General features: G+C 41.8%; 1 protein-coding gene across 7 annotated transcripts in view; it reads right to left on the bottom strand.

Annotated features, from left to right (window-relative positions):
* MPP7 (MAGUK p55 scaffold protein 7) overlaps nucleotides 1-20350 on the bottom strand; it is a 248064-nt gene that overhangs the window by 189648 nt on the left and 38066 nt on the right. For 5 of the 7 annotated variants that reach the window (XM_060006381.1, XM_060006379.1, XM_060006378.1 and 2 more), the window contains one exon: nucleotides 4911-5109. In XM_060006381.1, the coding sequence (XP_059862364.1) occupies nucleotides 4911-4947 (37 nt within the window). In that variant the 5' untranslated portion in view covers nucleotides 4948-5109. Of the gene's footprint in view, nucleotides 1-4910; nucleotides 5110-19893; nucleotides 20022-20350 lie in introns of all 7 variants that reach the window. The other 2 variants (XM_060006382.1, XM_060006383.1) reach the window with 1 other exon arrangement.

Below are 20350 nucleotides of genomic sequence, written 5' to 3'. Positions count from 1 at the left end.
CCCAAGGAGGGACAGGTAACAGTTTGGACACTACTACACACGCACACTGGGCTGAACGATTCAGTAGATAGATGGCGCGTGGTGGGTGGCGGTAGCCAGCGGGAGTTTACAGACAAGGGCAGGAGGCTAAAATGATCCATTTCCTATGGTTTAGAGCTGGAGACACCGGTAAGAACTCATATGTAGCTTAATATACTTACAGACGATTGCACACAGAAATGTTCATATATGTGCATATATACACGGGTCAGTACACACACATGTATTCCTTTGCTCTGCCAGACGAGAGGGCCTAAAAGAAAAACCACTGTGCAAACCTACCATCCAGATCTTGGTTTCTAATCCCATTCCCTAATAAAAGGAGCTGGTGGTCCTTTGAGAAATGGCTGATTCTAGACGGGGCACTGCAAGATTAACCTGGAGCATCCCGTCATGCCCAAAGTAAGGAAGCGTTTAAAACACGCCCCTGTGGATAGGGATACGTCAAAGAAACCAACTGAAAAAGCTCCCAGTGGCCCCAAAGCTGGGACAATTTGAACAATAAAGTAAGTGAAGTAGAAGTGAATTATGTCCCGAAGTGTCAATAAACATCCAAGAGTCCACACGGATATGAAAAAGGATTGAATAAATTAATGGGAGAGAAGAGAGAAAGTATTCCAAATAAGTTACAGGGATCCGTCACCCTGAAGGAGAGGACACACGCCCTTCGAATGTGAGAGGCACGCAGACATCCTTCCCCAGAGCACAGCGGGACAGGGTGGGCAGACAGAGTCACTGTCCAGTGGGGAGGTGGGGCGAACATCACATCAGCCACTTAGTCAGCATCAACAGTCATAAACCAAGTGGACAGCATGTCCCCTTAATATACAATAGGACGACAGTGGCACTTTACATCAGACAAATTCCAACAGAGGGAATTCCACTACACATCTGACCAGTACTACTCTCGCAAACGGTCAAGGTCGTCAAACACGAGGAAAGTCTAAGGAAACTGCACAGCCAAGAGGAGCCTAATGAGACGAGGTCAACTAAATATAATGTAAGACCCTGGACCCAAAAAAGGATATTAACGGAAACTAAGAAAATCTGAATAAAGTATAGACTTTAGCTAATAATAATGTATCAGTATTGATTTTCTAATTGAAATGAACGTACCAAACTAAGGTAAGATGTTAATAATCAGGGCAACAAGTATAAAGGATATTGGAACTCTCTGTCTTATCTTCATAATCGTTCTCTAAATCTAAAATTACTCTAAAAATAAAATTTAAAAACAAATTTTTTTAAATAAGATCACCAGATCATAACAGCTAAGAAAGAAAACCCAGAACATATGTATACACCAGAGGGGCTAATACACATTTATGTAAAAAGGCTGGGCTATTGAGTGAGTGATCTGGGGACTACTGGCTCTTCACGTGGGAAATATGTTAAGATTTGATTACTGTCTCATTCCACATGCAAACTAGTTGGACTGAAATTCCAAATGCGTAAAATCAAATTTTTAAAATCATTATTATTTTTAGGCCACGCCATGCGGCATGCGGGATCTTAGTTCCCCGACCAGGGATTGAACCTGCGCCCTCTACATTGGGAGCACGGAGTCTCAACCACTGGACCGCCAGGGAAGTCCCAAAATTTTTTTAATTATTAAAAGAAGATCTTAGAGACTATCTTCTCAATCCTGCCTAAGCACAAGGAAAAAAGCATTCACCACACAGAAAATACTGATTTGTCCATATAAAAGTTTTCAACTTCTATTTTAAAAATGATACTATTTAAGGAAGAAAAAAAGGACAAATGACCAGAAGAAATGGTGTTCAACCTAAAATGACCCAAAGGGTTAATACACAAAATACAAATAAATAGGGCTTCCCTGGTGGCGCAGTGGTTGAGAGTCCGCCTGCCGAGGCAGGGGACACAGGTTCGTGCCCCGGTCTGGGAAGATCCCACATGCCGCGGAGCGGCTGGGCCCGTGAGCCATGGCCGCTGAGCCTGCGCGTCTGGAGCCTGTGCTCCACGACGGGAGAGGCCACAGCAGTGAGAGGCCCGCGTACCGCAAAAAAAAAAAAAACACCAACAACAAAAAATACAAATAAATACTGCAAATAAATAAGAAAATGATAAACCAATAGAATGGGAAAAGGATAAGAACAAATCACAGAGGAATAATGGCCATTAAACAAAGGGAATGTGCTCAATGTTGGTAGCAATGCACACTTCACACTTAAGATACCGTATTTTCCCCATCAGATTGGTAAAAATTATAAGGACATAATATCGAATATTGCCAAGAACATGGGGGAAACGATTCTTGAGGTGCTGTCCGTGGATTGTTCAGTGGTTCAACACCTCTGGAGGACAATTTGACAGCATCCATTAAATGTGTACATCTTTTCTCCTAAAATATTACAAAAGGAACAAAACCAGGGCTTTCATTAAGGGTAGTCTGGTTCACTACACAATGTACTGTGACACAATGGAAAACTATGCATTAGTTGAAGAGAATCTGGAGTGTCTATGTTTATATATACAGATGTATGCACACACACACATCATAGAAACACCTCTTCGAGACATTACTTCGTGTAGAAAGAAAGTCACAGAACGATCCATAGAGTATGACAGGATCTGTGATTAAAAAATAAGAAAAAGGACAAAACAATATACTTATGTACACACACATTTACTTACAAAGGCACATAAGCGTTTAATGTACAGAAAATTCTTGCAGGATACTCATCAAACAGAAAGAAAAGGAGACTGGGGGAAGGGGAAGAGCGGGTAGGAAGGGTTTCTTTCCTTTTTTTATCTGTGTAGTTTTATGTATTACTTGTGTAACTAACTGCTCTCAGAGGAAGAGGAAGTGGTGGAAGTTTACACAGCAAGCACTTCCCCACGTGAGCACCACGCGTTCACTGGGGCCACTGTGAGTTGCACCCGCTCCCACTGCGTGAGAACCGCCCTTCAGCTATGCTAACGCTGTTCCCCTGGAGACCATCGCTAAGCAACGCTGCTGACAGTAACAATGGCCCTTGACTGATCGATGGCATCTGGTCTACAAGGAAGGACAAGGGAACGTGGCATCTGATGGGTGCCCACACCCTGGGGTCCCCCTAAATGCTGTGACTCTTAAAACAATCTCCTCTGCCCAACTCAAACCTTATTGGGACACACTGGTCAAAAACTATCGCAAAGCCGGGAGTGAGTCGCACCAGTATTTTAGATTTGCACCAAGCGGGCCAGCTAGGCGTGCTAGAGTCCTTTTTTTTTTTTTTTTTTTCCGGTACGCGAGCCTCTCACTGCTGTGGCCTCTCCCGTTGCGGAGCACAGGCTCCGGACGCGCAGGCTCAGCGGCCACGGCTCACGGGCCCAGCCACTCCGCGGTATGTGGGATCTTCCCGGACCGGGGCACAAACCCGTGTCCCCTGCATCGGCAGGCAGACTCTGAACCACTGCGCCACCAGGGAAGCCCTACAGTCCTTTTTCCATTCTAAACAGCCTATGGTATTTTTCACGACTGACGCCTAAACTGCCACTTTAATCATTCCCCATGTTAGGTGTAATCGACAATATTTTGCATTCAATTAAACTAAGACATTTTTTGGTGAACGGCAAGGCAGAAAACTTATTTACTACATAAGCTGTAGTAAATCTATGGTTCAAATAAATTTTATCTATAATTTCCCAAACCACGACAGAAACTTAAATCATTCATTTTATATAGTGGAACACAATGTGGGCCTATATAAAAACTGAAAAGAAAAAAAAATTTTGTCCAAGGGAGCTGCTTCCAAGTTCATGTCTTGAGAAAAAAAGTTTTTATGTAATTTAAAAATCAAAATCACTTCCTAAGAAAAACTAATCCTCAGTGTAAATCACAGTAGAAAAACATCATTCTTGATGGATAAAGACAAGAAAAAACTTGCCAAAGAGTAAGTACGGCTCTGCTTGAAACAGCAAAGAACGGTACGGGCAAATCGTGCACGTGACAAGGCCAGGGTCACCTAACACAACACAAAATCACATTTGTGATTCAGCTCTTTAAAAACTAGGGTGTCAGTGGCTGTCCAGGACAAGACATATCTCAGCTGGTTACAGAAGGGTGTTAATGCGACCAACTCAGTGTGGTCAGTGCAACAGAGCCCATCCCTTTAGCCACACTCTGTGCCACGCCCTCTTCTGAGTGGTCTTAAAAATGCAAGCTACAGCTCCCCAACCCCACTCGCATTCTGTTTAATAATTCTGAGGAGGGCCCAAGAATCTACATTTTTCTAAAGTGCTGATTCCGGGGAACCCCGGGAAAGGGCTTCAAAGGGGCACTGACCACCCCCATCCCACCTTCTACATCAGGTCAGAAAGAGGCGATTTCACACATACATACATGCATGAGTTTTTTCCCCTTTCTTGTAAAGCTTTAAGTATCACTAAGTCTTACAACTGATAACAATGTGCTTGTTTTAATTGAGTTCTTTAATGACATATATCAACTTCAGAACAGTTTTCACCTCTGGACAGAGAGAAGAAAATAGAAAAATGGGGGGAAAAAATGAGAGGTCTGAGCAACTACGGCCAAAAACATTCATCGCTATGATTAAAGTAGAGGGACAGGTAATACGAGTACCATGACACTTCCCACACTTCTCTGTATCTTTAAAATACTTAATTTTTAAACAAAGAAATGTAAATGTACGGCAAAACAGCACAAGAGCCTCAGCAGGAGCCCTCAGTGCCCAAGAAGCGGTCCCGCCCTCACCCTCCAGTAATGTTTATCCTGAGGCCATGATGGCCCTCACTTTGGTTTCAGAAAGACAAGCCTGTCTGCAGTCGCTTAAAGCAATGCTGGTTTTCACTGTGAACTGGATGATTTGTAAGGATGGGAGGAAAAGTGCCCCTCACGGGCTCCATACCTGTGTCGCTCCCCGAGCCTGCGGACAGCGCGGGCATGATGCAGGATGCGGGATGCAGGATGTGGGATGCGGGATGCAGGATGCAGGCTGAGCTGGGCCCTGAACTGCCAACACGCTCCGTTCAAAGGCGGCAGGGATGCCAACCCTGAGGCCTGCAGCCACGCTGTCTACCCAGATCTATGTCTCCTGCAGTCCGTTTCTACAAAGAAAAGGAACATATTAAAAATAGAAGAGGCAAGATTACTAAATAGCAACTTTCTGTAACTAATTCAAAATGCTGATTCCAACACATTATTTAGGGAGATCACAATCTTCACAATTTCTTCTACAGACCACAGACAAATATGAAATGGGAGAGTTTTTTATTTCGACGTGGGATTTCTAATTAAAAACATGAAAGTTCTTTGTGAATGTGTCAAGGTTTCCTTAAAGATTTTTACAGTTGGTTTGAGAACCACTGACTGCATAGATGGAGAACTTAAGGAAGCTTTTGTAAGCCAACGTCATTCTAAAATGCCTCCCTTCTGTTAGAATTCAAAACTGTATTCCTAAACGTAGAGCAGAGATTCTCTAAATTGTCAACAACTTATAACTAATTGTAATTTTTTTAAGTAACTCATCCTAATACGACAACTGCAAAGTTCTCTAACGAGATTACAAACAACCTTGAAAGAATACTAGAATTGAAGCAAGATATTATTATAGATTTACAGGACGGCTGATAATCTACACTAAACCTAACAATCCAAGCTAATATATGAAAATAAATTGTTTTAGTAAAAACTCAGCTTTGATGTAGCTTGGAAAGTATCAGTTTTTTAAATAACTATTTTAAGTAACTTTTATCCCAAAATAAGCAGTAAAGGCACTATTGTACAGTAACTAAAAGCAAGGGCTCTAGTGTTTGCTTAATCTCTAATCCTGCTAGCTCTGTGATCTTGGAAAAGTTATTTAATCTTATTAAGCCTTAATTTCCTTATATGCAAATGAAGAGAACAACAATTTAGAACTGCTGGATAATCCAATGAACACCCTTCAAACAATGAATGCTAACTATTACGACTGGTTTTTTTTTAATTCAGGTAATGAGATTATAAAATGAAAACATAAAAGTAGCAAGGTTAAAATTTACATTGGCCTACACCTAGGAGGACGCCATGTGGTTTAAATTTGGACCACGGCTGCCTAATAACGGAAAATACACTGCATTTACATTTTTCAGAAATCAGAAGAACCACACAACATGTTTAGATTCGCTTTTTAATGCATTTTTCCCAGTTCTCTATAAAGCAAGTTCGGTGATTTAAAAGCATATTTTAACATATATTAACAAGAAAAACAGATACTGTAAACATCTGAAAAACTGGCTCACTTCAATCCCTAAAGCCTTTAAATTGCTGATTCATATTACAGAATAAAGAAAATGAGCTTGCCAAATTCCTCATGAAAAAATTCAAACTATGAGATTCTATTAAAGCCTTCTAAATTAGCTTTTTAATTATCAAAGTAAACGTTAGCATAGAAATATTCACCATCAAATAGACTATCTTGGACCAGGCAACCCGGTGCAATGTCTTGAGTTTTGTTTTACATTACAAAGGTTGACGTAGTTAAAATACACGTACAAATTCATAGAGATCCTCTGTGTTAATTAAAAATATGAAGGCAGTTATTTTAAATATAAATCACTAAGCTAAAAATAAGACAGAAAAAGGTAAAGCAAGCCTTCATTAGTGCCCGTCTCTGACACTGTTTTCCCTAATAATTCTGAAAGGCAACTCTGCTTTGCTTTCATAAGTTATCCTAACAATCAGGATTAAGATTCGACTACATAAAGTGCTCCTCGACTCAAACGCAAAGAAAATAAAAAACAGACCATACATAATTTAAAAAACGCATTCAATTAGTAAACTTTTGTTCTGCTGCTGAGAAAAAAGGGAAAAACGGTTATAACTTGTAAAGTATATGCACACGTATTTCTACCATTAGGGCATAAGGCATATACGTAGGTATGTAGATAGGTATTTATTATAGTGTGTATGTATGTAATTTAAGCTCTTTATGCCATAAATCGTAATTTGTACGGTACAGATGACCTAACTACAGAAATACACATACTATATAATCTATACCATGCAAACTACAACTTCCTTCAAGCCTTAACGAACTTACAATGCTTCAATTTCATAAACCACATACAACATATAAGCCGATTTATGCTTAAAACAAACATCCTATTAATACTAAAACCACCTTACATTTCACATCAAAATATCCTCCTGAGTTGACGCTGCAGCTTTCCACGTATGCCATATACAAAAGATTTTATCACAGTATTTCTCATCTTTTATTTCACAATAAACACTCAAGGTTAAGTTTTTTCCAAAGTTCTATTATTTAAGAAATATATGCTACAAGATAATTATCTTCTCAGAACATACACAAGTATATTAATTTAAAAAAATGGTTTGATAAAATCCCAACCAGGAAAATGGTTAATATTCTGTGGAACGAAGCAGAGTTGCTGGGTTTAACTTTCAAACTGAGCTAAATTTCTGTAGTAATCATGTTATTTTCTTTGGCTAAACTTATTTAAAATGCTTTGGAATTTGTCAGAATCCAGCCATGATTATTACTGACTGTTGTATGGAATCGATTTACTGCAACACAAAAATACCAGCTGTTACAGTACGTCCTGAGAGGGATTACCGAATATTCTTAAATTGAAGTTCAATCCATCTTTCCATAAAAAAGAGAGCGACCCAAACGCCAGGAACGAAAGTGCAGTGTCAAGTGCACCTGAAGCATTTACGATCCCCAACAGAACCATTACGACCCCACTTTAAAAGGGCTTATTTTTGAAATTTCATTATTCCAGTCATACCGTGCTTCTATATATCACACTGTATCAGGTTCTTCTGGCATCCGTCATATGGAAACAGTGAACTATGCGAAGGTCTAGAACCTACAATGTTCAGTTTCTACCCGCCCTGGGCAACCCTTAGGACTCCCGGGGCACTCATGACATCTAGTGGTCAACCACAGAAGTGCAAGTGTCTGTAGCAGAAAGTTTTTTGAGTTTTCCCTAAAAAAAAAAGTCTTAATTGCACCCAGTGAAACAACCATCTGCAAAAACTTTTATTAATAAGTGTGTGCGCACTCACACACTCACTCACACTCACTCACACACACACACACACACACACACACACACACACACACACACACACACACACTCCTCCTGTGTATCTCCTCTATCAATACTTCACTTCTGACAGCAGATGTGGTTTTCCACACCCCAGGCAGAAATGTGACACCAGCCGGGTGACCTACAATTAAACTCAGTTCTGACACTGTCTACCTGGAGATAGGGCCAGATACCACAAGGTAAGGGCTCAGCCCCACAAGACTGGCCCCCTTCTGATGTCACCTGCAAACCCAGGTTGTCACCTGTGCTTCTCATCGACTGACTACAATCAGAACTTCCCCCAGCTCCCTCAGGTTCACTGAATTTGCCCGAGGGGCTCACAGAACTCAGGAAAACATTTACTTTTTAGGTTACTGGTTAACTGTAAAAGGAAATGATGAGGGACAGCCAGACAGAAGGGTTGCACAGGGCGAGGTGGAGCTCCCGCCCCTTCCCTGGGAGCCGCCCTCCCCCCAATCTCCACGTGTCCGCAGCCTGGAAGCTCTCCAGACCGGAGGCTTGTCACACAGGCATGGTTGATTAAATCACTGGCCCACTGGCGCCTGAACTCACCCTCCAGACCCTCTCCCCTCCCTGAAGGTTGTGGGGTGGGGCTGAACGCTCCAACCCTCCAATCAAGGTTGGTTGCCCTCGCCACCAGCCCCGGCCATAAGGGCTTCCCAAAAGTCACCTCGTTAACATAAAGGCATGGCTGAAAGTAGTTAGGAAAAACGGAAGACACCTTTGTCACTCTTATCACGTAGGAAAGAAATTCCAAGGGTTTTAGAAGCAGAAAGGGTTACACAGAACACCAACTATATATTTATTATATAAATCACAATATTTCACACACACGCACGAGGTTAACACAGATGAATGAGAAATCAGGTACTGGACCTAATTTTCCAAACTCACGCCCTCTCTATTTGGAAGAGTACTCAAGAATATGAAAACTTTTAATTAACTGTCATCATAAATAAACTGATAATCATACTAAGATCCCATCATTTCAAGAGACAGTAACTGTGCCCAGTAATCCAACTGTGGATTACTTCATGAGTTACAAATACTCTCAACTTACACTTTCAAAACCTAATAGAGCAATAACACACACAAAAAGGGTAAACCCTTTTTTAACAAATCTGACATAAAACAAAAAAAAACTCTACCTGAAAGATGCATGAGTTGTATTAGCCAATGGAAGCAGCAAATCTTCATAAATTACAATTGTTAGAAAATACAGGAAGCAGTGCAGGTAGGTGGCATCAATCTGCTTACAGAAAATGGTACTGAAACCTTTTATACCATCAGTTCTCGGAGTTTGGTCTGCAGACACCAGTGGTCTCTGAGTTCCTTTCACAGGCGCCACTGAAGTCAAACTATTTTCATAAAACCATCAAGATGGTATCTGCCTTCTGCAATGTGTGGACATTTGCACCAATGATGAAAAGTACTGGTGGACAAAACCATGGGTACCTTAGCAAAAATCAAGATAACAGTACCAAATGGAAACTATTCGTCCTAGTTAATTCTTCACTACCAAGCAGTCTCATTAAAAAAAAAAAAAAAAAAAAAAAAAAGACGGAAGGGCATTGACTTTAGAATGTCCTTAATGAAGTAGTAAAATTAATAATAACTGACTCTTGAGGCATTGCTAATGATAAAGCATAAACACTCGAGCAAAAAACCAGAATTTTATAAAACCTGTGTCCACTAGAGGTGGTCCTCGCTTTGCAACGCACCGTGTTAACCGAAATGCAAGCATCCTGAAACCAGCTCCCGCTCTGCGCAGGTCCACCAGCTTCCCAAAACCCACTGGCTCTTCCAAGATCAGTGGTGATATGAGCAAATGTGATTTTTTTTATATTGTGTCAACCTGTGGATAGTGAACCAATATTTTTGAAATTATCAATGCATAATATTTTAAAAAATAATGTGTGAATAAAAGATCCAGTCAAAACGCAGGACAGACCAACAGATTTGAAAGTTCCAATATGATACGCCTGTTGATGTATTTTCAGATTCCACACTGCAACACTGAGACTACCACATGTGGAGCTTTGAGGTACAGTTGACCCCTGAACAACAACGGGTTTCATCTGCATGGCCCCACTTATACAGATTTAGCAGGACTGCAGGATCCGCGGCTGACTGAATCCACGGATATAGAAGGCCAACTACAAGTTATACGCGGATTTTCAACTTCATGAACAGTTATCGCCCCTAATCCTCACACTGTTCAAGGGTCAAGTGCAGTAACAAAGAACATCTACAATTACCTGAACAGGTTACTGAAATACTCCTCCCCTTTCCAACTACAGATCTGTGTAAGACTGGTTTTTCTTCATATCCTTCAACTAAAAGATAGAGCAACAAATGAAAAGTATGCACATCTGAGAATGTAACTGTCTTCTATTCGGGCAGGCATTAGAGGAGTTCCCAACTCACTCATGTTTTTGTTTTTTGGAAAACGGTTATTTTTCATAAAAACATGATTAACGCTAACATATAACAAGTTTAATATTGTTCTTTTTAAGTGAACTGAAACGACTTTTTTAAATTTCTCTGTTTCAGTTTCCAATACGGTAAATATGAATATAACACACATAAACGAAACACTTCGGAGCCTTCAACAATTTTTAAGAGTCTAAAACGGTCCAGAGACCCCAAAGTTTGAGAACTGCTGTCTGTGGCCAGAGCAGGAACAAATGTTCTACAAAAGGCAGACAGTAAACATTTTAGGTTTTGTGGCCTCCAGGCTCAACACAGACAGTACGCAAACGAGTGGGTGTGACCCTGTTCCCACAGTACTTTATTTCCAGGAAAGAAGAGGGTCAGATTTGCCGACATCATCCTGTACATTATACCCTATCTGCCACTGACTTAAGGGTCCAACAGTAGCATGCGTTCCAGCAACTTCTTTATTGGTAATTCTTTAAATATTCAAAGAAAGTTCAAATTTTTGTCAGTTTTCTATTATGCAGAAATGTATATGGAATTTTAACCTATGCAATTCCTAATCATAAACAAAATCACATTTCAATTTTGTCTATGCCAAGAATCTTAGACTCTGTCAGACAACCAAAAAAACTGTCTATAATTTCTGTCTACACACTGACAATAAAAAAATATGCTGACAACTGGCAATGCATTAGGGTACCATATGTACACAAATATGCCTTATACAACCAAACGCAGAAAGTCCTGATTTCAAAAAAAGGGGACAGTTACAAAAAATTAAAACATCTCACATTTTACAAACTCACCAGGGTTCAATTATTATGTAATACAAAACTTACATATCACAAATGGAAAGGAGAAAACCAAAGCGACAGAAAAGAGGACTCCCACTGAAAGAATTTTATAAACCTTTGAAGACGTAAGAAAGGAAATGAGAGAAACGATGCTTTATAACCCCCAGGTCAGGAGACTCAGGCTTCAAGGCTGCCGGGAAAGTCGCAGGAGCCCCGGGACCCCAGGACCTCACCTGCCGGGAAGGGGCACTGGGACGCCCAGGTGTGAGGAACGACCTGGGGCTCACCAGCCATGACCCCACGCCAGACGACCTGAGCCACCGACCGCAAGCAGTGCACCGCAACCCTGTGCCGGTTCTCAGACGTCCTCAGGAAACTCAGCAGCCTCCCAGTGCTGTGCACAGCCCCGGCCCCACGGTGAGCCCGCCCTTCTGACAACGACCTCTTCTCGCTCTATTTATCTTCTCCCACCCACTGGACAGTCTTCGAGATTACGCTATCAACCATGAACGAACCACTTGTTTGCTGTATTACATAAATTCTTTCCTCTATTTGATGGGGGCAGGGGAGAACAACAACTTCTGCACTGCATCTTCCTTGCCTAATTCTCAGTTCCAGACCCTCCACAGCACTCCACCAGCATTCCCTGAGTCCCCTCTACTGAAAAGACCGATCACTTTTGATAATTAAGATACATCGATGTAATTTTGCATCTCTGTTGGGCTTACAATCCCCCACTAGATCTCCTTGAGGTTGGAGCCTGTATCATCATATGTCCTCAGAACTGCATCACAGACCCCTGGTCAGAAGTGCTTCTGTATGTGACCAACTCCAGCCTGCCAACAGCTCTGACCTGATCCTTCAAGGTCAGCGTAACCTAATTATTTTACTTACGGGGAGACAGCGCAGCCTCATGAAGAGAGCGCAGATTTGGACACAGGACAGACCTCGGATGAGAGCCCAGCCCTGCCTTCCTGACTCCATGGTCTTGGCCAGACGATGTAATGAAATGAGAGTACATGCAACGACGTAAGTAGAACACCTAACCCACAGGAGCCAATCAACAGGTGACATCTTTTATGAATACTTTTCAACCACATTTTCATCACTCTCTACTTCTCACGTCCTCTAATCTAGCAAACGTTTAAAGGTCCTATAATGAAAAGAATACAGGCTTTGGTGGGAGACAGTCCAGTCTCCTGATTCTACCACTTACTACACACACAACTTACAAGATATGAGACCTTGGGAAACCAAATAAAACAATTAAAAGAAAACATACACACACACACACGTGAGCAACAGATAACACTGAATGCACCCAATTTCCCAGACATTAGGTTAAGAACTCAACGTCTCATTTAATTCTCACAATAATCTCATCACATAAGGACTATCATCATCGTCCTACAGATGAGGGAACTGAATTCTAAGCAACTTGCTCTAAGCCACAGCTTGAAGGGATTCTCACATCAGCATGTGTGTGAACCAGCACCCGCGCTGGCAACCACACGCCACACAGGGCTGCCTCTTCACTCTTAATTTAATCCCGCCCATTCAGTTCCCTCTGGCGTCAAACAGAAATCATTTCTATGACTCATTACGTCTTGTGATGACCAAATGAGACATATCTGAAGCACTGGGAACATAACAGATGCTCCAATATTAGCTCCCCCACTCTCTCAGTCTTTTGCTTGATATCCTCCTTTTATTTTATCCTCTTTATTTACAAGTAAGAAAACCGCGCATTTCAGATCCACATCCTCTAGCTTGCTCTTGGGCCACCAGGCTTCACGCCTTCTCCGGCAGACCCCTGATGCCTTGACCAGTAACACGAAGGAAACAGGTTTGCCACTTCCAGGAAGGTGCACTTAACAGCCACCATGAGATCCGACGCCTCGCCTTTCACAGCTGTCCAGCGTTCCAGCTGCCTGACAGAGGCCGTCACGGAGCAGTGCCCCCTGCCAACACGCGATGGACACACTGCATGAGCAAGAGATGAGCGTGGTGTTGGAGCCGCTTGCTACTGACGCTCAACCTGGCCCTTCCTGACGGATAAACTGATCATGTAAGGAAATCACTGGTATAATTTTTAAATAACATAAATCATGTCAGCGTTTACACACTGTTACTTACTGGGTACTAATAAATATTGTGTGGTTCAACACAATAGTTGCTTAACATGTAGCCTACTAAAAACATCTCTAATGAATCTGGACACTGATAAACATGATTTCGTTTACTGACAACAGAAATCATACGAACTGTCTACTTTCATCAGTTTCTCAGGCCCTACAACAGAACCATCAAAAGATAAGCTTCCCAGATATCAATTCTTATCTGCAAAATATTAATTACATCATGCTACCAACATTAACTGTATTTTCTAAGTAAGGACAGGACCAAAGAGTGAAACTAAATGTAATACACAATAGTTAATGCATATTTAATTTTTTAAAGCTATCATAGATAGTGACAAAAGCAAATATCTAATTCAAAAGCCCTGTTCATTTATAATACTGACAACTTTGTACTGAATTCTCCTCCACGGTGGTCTTAATACTCTTAAAGGAAATCCTCACGTTCTTGCACATGAGATTTATTCAAGTCCCTATATGTCCTATTTTCTTACATACTCATCTACTTTATTTATTTGGGCGGGGGGGGGGGCATTTCCACAAATGAAGTAATTTTATTCACTCAGGTTGTAACTAAATGCTTCAGGAAACAATGATGTCAGTTTCAATGTATTGAAAAATAAATAGTAAACAGTATGTATTTCAGTTTTTAAACAAGGAAATTAGTTAACTTTATTTACTAATAAAAATAAAAGAAGCCTCTAACCTAAAGTATAGCCTGATCATTTATTTCTCTATAAAGAAACACAAATTGGATTTTTTTTTAACAGCAAAAGGACAAGACCCACAGCAAGATAAACTCCTCTGCCTGCTGGGGCTACAGGGATTTCCCCAGTTACTGACTGATTTGGGTAGATCTGCATCACCACTGCAAGCCTGACGTCATCTACTTTAATGACATCCAAAGTTGAAAGCAAAGAGAATAACCTGCGTAAGAATAATTCAAAACCCTAACGTTACATTGTGCGGAAAAACGGTGAATCCTACATTGATGAACAGAGTATCTGTTCTGTTCTGGCCCTTCAGGTATTAAACAGCAGAGAATCTCACACTCAGAGTCAGTTACACCCAAGGGTAATTAACTTTGAGTATTTCGTTGTTCATATACCTTTTAATGTTATTTTCTTCAACTACCTCAATGTTTAAACCATTAATATTAGTTGCTGGAATCTACTGACTATACTTTGTAAATTTTTAATCTGCATATCATAGCTCTGAAAAGGATTATTTTCATTTCCAGGACGAAATGAATGAACAGAAAAGAGAAAAAGCTAACATTTCCCAAGTTTCACGTGAAGAAGGAACAAAAATTAAGTTGCTAAGGGAAGTAACATGCCAGTCATTGTTCAGAAACCATGGGAAACGTTTACACAAAAGAACATTCCACAGAACTCTGCAAAGCCTTCGAGGGGTCCTGTGGGCACACTGTCTTGTACTAACACACTCTAGGAGGCAGGCCCTGGCAGAAAGAGCAAATGACACAGACTCTGGGCACACGGGCACAGCTCCCGGGCGGCCTTCGTGGGTCTTTCCCCAAATGGCATCTCAGTGGACTCCCTGGGCGGCCCCTTTGCAGAATCTCCCCACAAAGCCCACCCCGACTTGATGTTTCTTCTTCACGCTCATCACAGTCTAATCACTATGTGTGTTTCATCTAGCTAGTCGACTGTCTGTCTTTCCTGCTAGAATGTCAGCTACGAGAGGCAGGGACTTCTGCCTGTATTGCTCCCTGAATTCCTAGCGTCTGAGAACAGAGCCTGCCATATACAGTAAGAGGTGGCTCCCTAGTGTTTGTTGAATGAATGAAAGAATGAATGAGTCAACAGTGAACCCATTACCAATTCCTGCCATGGTATTTTGTTGGTTTGTTTTGTTTACTTTTATTTTGTTTTATTTTTTATTGGAGTCTAGTTGATTTACAATGTTGTGTCAGTTTCAGGTGTACAGACAGTGAATCAGCTATACGTAGACATACATCCACTCTGTTCGATTCTTACCCCATACAGGTCATTACTGAGCAGAGTTCCCTGAGCCACACAGTAGGTCCTTAGTAGCTATCTATTTTATGTACAGTAGGGTGGGTATTATATGCCTCTGCCCACCCCCTTGCTACTTCTCCTGCCCAAAGGAGGGAGAGCTGCGAAGCCCACTGATCATGATGTAAAACACTTATTACTAGATCAGAGGACACAGATTCCCTACCAATCAAACGTACTAAGAGCTCAGCGTCCATGCCCAGTACCCGCGGGCACTTCCGGCTCCCCGCTTGCCCCAGCGTCCCTACCCCGAGGCAGGCAGGCCCTGCAGGTGCCAGGGCCCTGCCAGGCGGGGTGCACTGTCTCCCCACACTCGCACCAGGCACACACCTGCTTCCTCACACAGACTTCCAGTGATCTGGGCCTTCGGCCCAATCCAAGGGCCTGGCCCCTCTTCCTCCTTGAGGGGAGGCTGGCCAGCTTGTCTGCAGTGACCTCCCTCTCCTCCCCGGGAGAAGCTACCTCACCCAAGAATGCCGGCCTCTTCAACCACAGAGCACGCTTGAAGCTTTTTCTGATAAAGAAAACTTTTTTTACAAGTTTCTATTTAAAATGTAGCAGTGTTCACCATATACCCACCTCCCAGAGTCTCAAAAGGAGAGGTGGAAAATGCCAGAGAGCCTCAAATGAAGCAGAGTAAACCAAGCCTTTGTGCCTCTGTGCCACCTCTCACAGGATGTAACAGGACCTCGTATCTGTGCGCCCAATCCTAAGCTTTCCAGACTGTATCCCCCTGAGCACCTCTCCCCTGAGGCCGCTCTGGAGGGATGCTGGCTGATGTACCTACGGATGCACAGTAAAGACACCTGCAACCTACTCCCAAGTACTTCAGAGCAGGGGCCGGGGCACGCAGGGCAAAATGGTACCAACTGTTGGGCCTAAGGTAGACTTACGGGTAGTCATTGTACTATTCTTTCTACTTTTCTGTATGTTTGAAGTTTTTTGGTAAAGTTTTGTTTGTTTGTTTGTTTTCACAAACCAACCCGCCATGTAACCAGCTTCCCAGAGCTCTGTCTCTCTCTCTGGGACCCCACTCAGCAAATGCACTGATGGGCGAATTGCCCTGTCCCCACCTCCAACCCACAGCATCATCTTTCTAAGATACTCAAAGGATTGTGTTACTGCTCTAAAAAAAACTATCTGATGACTCAACGGCACATTCATGATAAAGTTTAAATTCCAAAAATGATACCTGCCCTCTCTTCTTACTAGTTTCTTTCACTGCAGAGATCACACGGACACCCTCTCTCAAATTTTCTATCAAACAACCCTGAACACACCTGGCCTCTGTTATTTCCTGCCTCTGTGGACTTGTTCACTCAACGTCTTCTGCCCGCTTCAAAATATGGGTTTAATCAAATATCCGTCATCACACGGCCCAGGGGTGACCAGTGTGAACAAAAAGGGCCACCGTATAAGGGACAAGAAAGTCTAAAGTACACATCTATACATTCTCTTATTCAAACCTGCACATTCCTATCCAGCAACTCCTTTCAAATTCAGCAGAGGGTGCCCTAATTTCACTTTTAAAAGAGAAAATTTAAGTCACAGGAACAAAAGCAACTTGCACGACTTAAGCTCTGCTGCAAGCCCTGAAAATTATATTTCTAATAAATTAGAAATTTGAAAATGAAAATAAACATCCAACATTGATGTAATGTGAACAAATGTCTTTCTTTCCCATTTAAGAAAGAAACTGCATGGTAATCCACCAGAATTCTAAGTGTTTACACCCTCTGAACTTGTCAGCAGGAATTTACCCCAAGAAACAAACACGTATGCAACAATGGATCAATGTACAGTACAGTACACGGGGACGAGGTCCAGGTTTCCAGGGACAGTATCTTCACCGCAGTCACTGCTCCACACACAGCATCAACGTGGGGCCGACCCTAACGCACAGGGTCCTGGCTCCAGCGCGTCTGCACTGACACACACGGCACTACGCCCACCAGCTCTGCATTCACACCCCGGTGGTTTGTTTCACTTTGGGTCTTCAGGTGTACAGTTTCCTAAACTAGTGCCTCATCCATTTTTAGTTTTGGTTTTGCAATTCCAGCACTTTTGCAACAGTTACACAAAGTAGACCAGGCAATTGTGTCCACTTGACTGTTGAAGACATCTTTTCGCTATTACTAAAAAGAGATACTTTTGCTATGCCCACTCCTGTGTGGACTGTCCTCAGTTGCATTGCAATCTCTTTGGATTAAAAAAAATGTGACAACGTCTCAGATCCTTTTTACTCTCCCCTAAACCACTTGTGAACATTTCTAAAACCATTAATTTCACAAAGGAGCCAAGATTTCTAACAGAAAAATCGCAGCTGTATAGATTCTGAAAACAAACACGAACTTGTTGCAACACGGAATCCGGAGAGTCCTGAACTTTTAGCGCTTCCCCCTTTTATTTGCAAATTATGGTGCTCGTTCGAACGCGGTGCAAAGGTACTTTGAAGAAAAATGTATAGGAAAGAGGTAGGAACTCATTTTTTCCTAATTCTACAAATTATTACTGAAATGCTTATTCCTGGTCGATTTTAATCAGCTAACAAAATTCTGACCACAGACCATCCCGACCCAGAGAAATACCTCATACCTCATCAACAACCAGAAACATTTCTGGGTGGCGCTAGCTATATCCCAAAAAGTTTGCAGAGAAGCACTGGAAGTAGGAGAAGAGAGGGAAGAGACAGGAAATGGGACATTCCAGCCCAGGAATGTCACCTCTTTTAGGACGAGGGAAACGTCACCCTGTATACTCTCTGGCACTGACGGAAGACCCCGGCCATGGGAACCCGGCCTGTGACCAAAAGGTCCAAAGGGCACGAAGACTGAGAACAATTTGGGGAAGAGCATGTCTAGACGGGGACAGGAGGGCAGCGGTGGCTCCCGGGGCAGGAGAAGAAGGTGAGGGCCCAGGTGGGCAGCTGCAGATGAACCAGGGACAAGTGCAGACACCCCGCAACTCCAGACCTCCGCAGATGCTGCCACCAAACCACGGGGACTGCGGTCCTCCTGACGATTTCTGCAACTAAAACGCCCACAGCGTCCTGAGTTCTTCGTTATCTTTAAAAGAAAAGCCTACTGACTCTAAGGGTTCCAGTGACAAACACACCAGAGAAATAGTCTTCAGCCAGGATTCTACTCCTAAGAATTTTCACTAGAAACATAATTCACGTGTGTGCAAATATATACGTACGAGGGAACCTTACTCAGCATCACTGATGACAAAAAAAGAGAAAAAACCTAAAATGTCCGTCAATCAGGCAATGGTTTAAAAAATGAATGAAAAGTGGAACAAGGAGGGCGGGTGGGGTATAAAATGGGAATAAATGTTTAGATTGTGTTTATTTTTTTAAATTTCACAAGTACTTATTCAATTCTTATATAATTAAAAACAGAAAAAAATCATACATACTATGGCAGTCTCTCAAAATTTCACAATTCCATTGTGGGTCTCAAGGCCTATTTAATCTATCACCGTACTTAAACATTTATGTCAGTACCTGTGTGACTTTCCCCTCCATGAAATTATAAATTTCTTAAGAAATATAAATTATATTCCACAATGGCTGGCACAGAGATGCTCATTAAATGTAGGCTGAGTGGACAAATGAGCAAGTACACGTGTGCCCTAAGGTTACCGGGGCAACCACAGGCAGCTAAGGTGATGACTATGTCAGCCCGACCAACAGGAAGGATACAGATGGTTCTCAAGAAACTGGACACATTTCAAAAAGCTCCACGATCCTGTAGGAGGTTCTAGGTTCCCTAGATGGAATTCATCCCTCACCAAGACCACCCACTTAGATTAAAAACTAAGTGGTCCATGGTGTTAAAAGGCAGCAGATACAGTTCAGTGTTTCATGTCATGGCACAGACTGGAAATACTTTTCTGATGCCTGGAAGTCTGCTCTTGGTGAAACAAATCAATTATACTTTCTTTATATCCTATAATTATGACCAGGAAACTTAAATACAAAGTATTAGGGAAGATATTAAATCCAGAATTTATATACAACTCCCAAAGAAAATGTGCTCAGATTTTTTTCATGAGAAACCTAAGCTTGTTTCTATGAACAAACTTTTTTTACACTGAGTTCTGTGCTTGTTGATGACGCCCAGATGAGCTCTTCCAATTTCAGATGGCGCCCCATCCACAATAAACTTGGTTCACACGAGGTAATACATTTAAAATCATTTCTACTGTCATTCAAAATTTTTAATTGGATGGCACGTTTCCTATTCTTTCATGCATTTGTGACTTGAATGGACTTTAAATCCAATCAAACTTCCCTAATATAGACTACAGACTCTGGTTGATAATGATGCTGTGTCAGTGTGGGTTCCTCGACTGTAACAAACATACCATCCTGGTGGCGCTGTCGACGTGGCGGAGGCTGTGCACGTGGGGGGCAAATATCTGTACCTTCCACTCAACTCTGCTCTAAACAGAACTGGTCTGAAGAATAAAGTCGATTTTCAAACCTTCTTCTCCTTGAAACAGGAAAAAACTCTTTTATATTCACTGAACATCATTAGGTGGCCACTTTAATCTTACTTTTACTAAAGCGAATTTTTACTCTGAAGTGTCACTAAAAAGTAATACATATCTACACAGTTCTTGCAATTTTCTACTAAGTTGATTAAGATGTTCAGTGATATATTTTTACTTAAGTAAGCCATCTTTCAACTTAACAACTGTCTTTCTACAAATCCACAAAGTGAGAACCACTCACACACACACAAAAGTTAACTTAGCTCTTCTTCTACGCAAACTCTTGACAAAACCTTTCTTTTGGTCTTCTAACACTTGAAGTGTGAAA

The sequence above is a fragment of the Delphinus delphis genome, chromosome 2 (assembly GCF_949987515.2).
Source record: "Delphinus delphis chromosome 2, mDelDel1.2, whole genome shotgun sequence".
In the NCBI taxonomy this organism is placed as follows: Eukaryota; Metazoa; Chordata; class Mammalia; order Artiodactyla; family Delphinidae; genus Delphinus; species Delphinus delphis.
The sequence above is the reverse complement of the archived record's forward strand: the minus strand, read 5'-3'. Positions and strand labels throughout refer to the sequence as shown.